The sequence below is a fragment of the Acomys minous genome, assembly GCF_964271855.1.
Source record: "Acomys minous genome assembly, chromosome: 5".
Taxonomy (NCBI): domain Eukaryota; kingdom Metazoa; phylum Chordata; class Mammalia; order Rodentia; family Muridae; genus Acomys; species Acomys minous.
In genome coordinates this window covers 130483362-130489361 of record NC_140494.1, presented here as the reverse complement: position 1 = coordinate 130489361, position 6000 = coordinate 130483362, and the positions used below count along the sequence as shown (strand labels likewise).

Below are 6000 nucleotides of genomic sequence, written 5' to 3'. Positions count from 1 at the left end.
CTTCTGCCTCCTGGGTGCTGGGATTAAAAATGTGCACCACCACATCTGGCAAAATACATGGCCTCTTTTTAAATGAATTGTTATACGTGTGTGTGTGTGTGTGTGTGTGTGTGTGTGTGTGTGTGTGTGTGTATGTGTGTGTGTATGTGTGTGTGTATTAGGAATATATTAAGAATATACACACAGAAACCCACATATACATACACATGTACACGTGTATTTGTTTCTGAGTATGTGCATGCATGTGTCATGTGTTTCTGTGTATGTGTGTGTTCCAAGCTCCCCAGTCTGCATAGCATTACTTGTCTGTAGATTTGCAGGGCTGACCAGTTGGTATTAGATAACCAATCCATGTGCTCTTCCCTGGGAAAGCCTATTCTCCTGTTCCCAGAATTCCTTAGCTGCTTGCAGCTTTTTGTGTGAGGCTGAGGCTCCCTGGGCTTTCTTCATCCATGCTATCATGTCTATTGGTGTCATCCTTGCTCAGTTCTCTTAGGCAGACAATTGGTGAGACTTCATGGGTGCAGCTTCTGGTATGCTTAGGAGACACAACCTTACAGCAAACTCCCTATTCCCCTGGCTCTTACAAACTTCCCTCCCCTCTTATGCAGTGATCCCTGAGCCTTAGGCACAAGAATTGTGTTATAGATGCATCACTTGGTTGTAATAGTCTTTGTCTCTTGCAAAAGGTTTCCTTGATGAAAGGTGAGGACTGCACTCACTCGCAGGGTAAGGACAAATACACAGACTGTAGTTAAGAATTGTGCTGGTCTTGAAAACTGGTGTTTGTAGCTTCTCTTCCAAGATCTATGACCTCACTAGCCCTGGGTAGCTGGTTAGGTTTCCAGGCATGATTCTAGGCATGATTTCACTCTTGTTGAAGTCTTAAGTCAAATTAGAGTCTGTTTGTTACCACCAGATGGCTTAATTTCTTTTCGGCATGGTCTCCTTGTTCTGTGTTTGGAGATTGACATGTGGTCTCAGATTCCATGTTTGGAGCAGTCTACAGGGCAGACCAACTCCAGCACTCCTGGCTGGACAGTTCTCCTGGCCCTACTACACCTGCAGCCAAAGGCAACTTCTGGGGCCCTAGGAAGACAATTTCTGTGATTCCAGACAGATGTGTTTAACTCACGGACTTGTGCTGCATTTATTCCAGCTCCTTTGTGCTGGCCACTTAGAGTGGCAACTTCTGGTGCTACCCGTTTCCACACATGGCACATACCATTACACCAAAGGCCTCAGGGCCTCGTGCTTGAGAGTCCCACACTTCACTGAGCCCTCATTCTAGTTCCTTCTTACCTACACCCCAACACAGTGCTGTTCTCCTCACTCTGCCACACTGGCACTCAGCTATTGCTATGGGCAAAGCTGTTCCACCCTGGGAAGGGACTCATGAGATGGTAAAGGAAGTCACTTCATGTCATAAGACTTGCGAGGCAACAGGTACAACTAATTTCCCTGCACGTCCATCAGCTTTGCCAGTGTCTGGCTTGTGAACATTTGTGGAGAGAACCACAGAGCCGGGTGAGGGGGCTTTCCTCACATGCTACCTCTCTGATCACAGCCTCTGGCTATTGTACGGAGTGCTTCCTCGCTGGCCCTTGCTTCATTCATTGTGTGTACCTGGTGTCAGTCCTTCTTTAGGCTATAGCAAGTCACCCAAGCAGAGTTCCAACACTTTCTCTCAAATACCTGATTGTAAGGTCCATCTAGGTATTTCTGGTTCAACCACAATATTCATATCCAGAGCCCTAAGTCAAGACCTCAGCCCACAACTTCGATCCATCCTTCAGTTTCTGGGGCAGTGTGCACCTATCTCCCTTCTGACCTGACTCTGAAGTTGTAATTGTTCTCTTCTTTCAGATTAATTCAAGTGCTGGTAGCTTCTTTTCTTCCATACATCTCCATCCATCCTCATGACGTACACTAGTATTGTGTCGCTCTATATAGGATAAGAGAGAGACACACACAGAGAGACAGACAGACAGACAGACACACACACACAGAGACAGACAGACAGAGACAGAGAGAGACAGACAGACAGACAGACAGACAGACACACACACACACACACACACACACACACACACACACACACACAGAGAGGGGGGGGGAATCTCCAAAGGTCTTATTACCCCAGGTTTTTCTCTGGTTTCATCTCTGCCCAAAGTCAGGTTTGCTTTGGGAAAATCCGTCCATTCACCTTTGTCTCGACCAAAATCTTGATAGAGATTCCAAGGGTTGGGAGTGAGGGATGTAGATCCTAAATGAGGGAATCATTCTCTAAGAGCTCCACTCTGGTGCTGATGTAATGGCTCAGCAGGTAACAGTGTTTGACACATAAACCTGACTACCTGAATTTGATTCCAGAAACCCATGGTGGAAGGAGAAAACCAACTCCAGTAAGTGGTCCTGAGTTTTCTACACATGTATGTTCCCACCTCCACATCTCTCTCTCTGTCTCTCTCTCTGTCTCTCTCTCTCTCTCTGTCTCTCTCTCCCTCTCTCCCTCTCTCTCTCTCTCTCTCTCTCTCTCTGTCTCTCTCTCTCTCTCTCTCACACACACACACACACATGAAATAAAAATTCAAGTCTGTTATTAAGTAAAACCTGTCCTCTGAGAGCACAGAGGATTTCAGTGAACTCTAGCCAACAGAGCAGTCCCACTTAGAGCTGCAGGAGTCTCCTAGCAGCTCGGCAGCCTATGACTTTATTTCCCTCTGGTAAGAGTGAAGCTACAAGGAAATGCCCAGCTGATATGCCTATATTTATGTGCCACAAAACTGTAAACACAAGGGTTTTAAGCAGTGTCAGAGCACAAGTGTGTTTGTTTAACCTTAATGTATTCTATAAAATACCCTCACAGACTTCTGCTTAGTCACATAAGAGCACACCCCAGCCGAAAATCCCAGCGAAGAAGTAAAAATGAAAATGGGCTCAGTGGGACAGACTCACAAACACAAACAATCCCGAGGTGTACACAATATAAATGCTTTATTGCTAGCACAGAGGTTTCTTTTGAAGTAAATTAAAAGTCATAAATCTTCATTTTCACATTCTATACTGTGGTTTGAAGGGAGCTAGACGGTTGATGTTGTGTTCGCATGGGTGCGCTGCAGGAAGAGCAGAGCGCCCGCTGGAAGGACACGAAGCACCTGTCAGGCTGTTTGCTGAGTGCATTGTCGTCATTTGTCACTAACTGTGAGGAGAACTTGCTTGAAAACATTGTGGACAGGCAGGTTATAAATAGAAAACTGAAAACTGGTTTGGTTAGAAAGCAGAAAACTGTTAAATAGAGAAGGCGATAGATATTTGCCCATATTCTACACCTAGGTTATATTTGGCATTTTTAAATAAATGTTGTTCACCCAGGTTAGAGACTGGCTTCGGTTTGGCAGCTGGGGAGAGAGGATAAGGAAGCCAGTGATGCCCACACCAAATGGGGTTCACTGGAAGGCAGAAGGAAGGGTGGGGTTGGAAGGAGGGGGAGTTGGGCTGGCATCACAGCTCCCCGTCTGCAGGCTGCAGCTCACTTGTTGTGAGGCAGGAGCGGTGAATGGAAGCGCAGGCCGCAGGGCCGGGCAGTGGAGGCCTGGTGGGATGCGGCAGTCCCAGCACTCTGGTGCTCTGTGAATAGAGAAGGGTGTCATCAGGCTGGCCCACAGCAGATGTCAGGCAGGTGACCGAGGCACAGTGGCTGCAACAGCCTAGCACTAGAGCAGCAGGTTCAGATGCAGCGGGGACAAGAATGGAAAGGAGACTGTGCTCCTGACTCCAACAATAACTCACTCCTCAAGACCTGCCAGCCAGCCTTGGAAACAGCCATTTTTGCAAGGCCTCTGGCATCACCAACTTCCTGTGCCTATTTGGGATGTTTCAGTTGATCCGAAGATGAGCTTTGGAAAATATCTCAGTCATCAATGAAAACAAGGGCTGTGGTCTTTGATTTATTCCAGAATAAGCAAGAATCTCTCTCTCTCTCTCTCTCTCTCTCTCTCTCTCTCTCTCTCTCTCTCTCTCTCTCTCTCTCTCTCACACACACACACACACACACACACACACACACACAGAGTCTCTAAACCATGCAGTAAACTCAGGAGCTGTGACCTTTATCACCATCCACACCAGTGGATCTCAACCTTCCTAATGCTGCGACCCTTTAATACAGTCCCTTGTGTTGTGGTAACTCCCAAGACATAAAGTTATTTTCTTTGCTACTTCATAACTGGGATCTTGCTACTGTTATGAATCATAATATAAATATCTTTATTTTCTAATAGTCTCAAGTGACCCCTGTGAAAGGGTCATTCAACATCACCCCCCCCCCCAACTTGGGTCATGAAACACAGTTGGGTCATGAGAACCACTGATCTACACCCCCCACACACACACACCCTCCAAACTGGAGCAAGCTCAGAAGCTGTGAACTACCAAGATGACCTCTGACCTCCTGATCTGTACCTTCTGTTTGCTGTGTTACTTATGGAAGTAAGAAAAGGGCTCTACTACATGCCTACCACTTAGAACATCTGCAGTGTACCAGCTCCTGGCATTTTCAGTCTGCCCTGGCTCTAATAAAACCATTTCATGTTTTGCTTTGAAGAAATGGATAACATGAAATGGTAATTTGGCTGGAAACCTTGGAAAATTGTTCCTGGCCCAAACATCTGCCCTAAATGAGCTCAGCTGAGGTCTCCTTGGAAGAGGGAGGAGTGACGAGTGGGCAGGAAGGAGGAAACGAAGGCTGTGCCAGGCAGCCTTTCCTCTAGGAAGGCTCTTTGTGACAAGTGCTCCCTGGCCTCTGCTATCGCCCCAGTGTGTGGTATCATCAAGGTGACTCCTTCCAGAATGTCTATAAACCCTGCCTTGTTGGTCCATGCCAAAGCTACAGTGACCCGTCTGCTATGTCAATATTTAGGGAAGGGCTGGGATCGACTCTGTACTCCTCAGAGATGGACCACACAGAGAAGGCAGGGAGTCAGCAGTGCCTTCACCTTCTGCCGAGGCCACTTAGGAGTTCTTCTGGGGGATCTTCACTGTCACGGTCTTCACCTCTGAGTACTCTCGTAAGCCAAGCTCACCCCTGAAACACACAATGGACAGATTTAGACACCAATGGCCCAGGGGACCATGCCTGAGCTGTGGTGGCACCCTCAAGAAGGCGGGGCTGTCACCTGTGCGCAGCAGGCCAACAGGTCATGGGGCTCTGCACACAAACTCTTGTGGAGGAACAGCAAAGCCCTCCTCAGAGCAGAGAGCTGCCCTCTCATGGGCAAGCACACTGTTAAGAGCTCACTTGTTTTCAGAGCACAGTATAAAAAGGAAGTGATTCCTTGGTACCCTGAGGGGCAGGCCTAGGCTGAGTCAAGGAAGGGTGGCTCACAGCTGAGCACCATGGCTGAGAAAAGCCAGGCCCAAGGTCTGCCAACCCCTGGGCTGTGTTTCCACCTTCTTAGAGTACTGGTCGTTCAGAACTAACTGTGCCACTCTTTAGAAACCTGCTCTGAGAGGGAAGTCTTAGGTTAGAATCCTTATCTAACACAAAATTCTGGTTTCTCATTCCTTACACTTCCTAAATGGGGATGGGCAGGGCAGCCAAAGACCCACCGTGTGAGAACAGAAGCCAACTGCATCACCTTCAACATGGTCCCAACAAGTACTGCCCATGGCCCCATAACACTGATGGGAGGACTTAAGAAATAACTAAGGTGACCTCTGGGGGCACTCTTCCTAAGAGTCTCTAAAGTTACTTCCCTTCTGAAATTGTGGCTGGTGACAGGTCAGGAGCATTTACTGAGATACACTGCTGGGCTCAGGGCAAGCAAAGCCTAGTAACCCAAGTATAGCCCAAGTATCCTGCAGGTGAGTGCAACTCAGAGGAAGGGTCTGCCACAGTGTCACTTCAGCTACAGCACTTCTGTCTCCATGGGGCTGAGCTCACTCGTGTGGCTTTCTGGCCTCCCTAGTGCTGTGGACTGACCACACTACTCAGCACAT

General features: G+C 47.8%; 1 protein-coding gene across 1 annotated transcript in view; it reads right to left on the bottom strand.

Annotated features, from left to right (window-relative positions):
- Positions 1-2970: 2970 nt before the first annotated feature.
- The window catches only part of ALDH1A2 (aldehyde dehydrogenase 1 family member A2), a 79103-nt gene continuing 76073 nt past the window's right edge, over positions 2971-6000 (bottom strand). Inside the window, exons 13-14 of the mRNA XM_084782986.1 lie at positions 4998-5086; positions 2971-3630 (exon numbers count right to left, since the gene is read on the bottom strand). Of these exons, the coding sequence (XP_084639112.1) occupies positions 5014-5086 (73 nt within the window). The 3' untranslated portion in view covers positions 2971-3630; positions 4998-5013. The remainder of the gene's footprint in view (positions 3631-4997; positions 5087-6000) is intronic.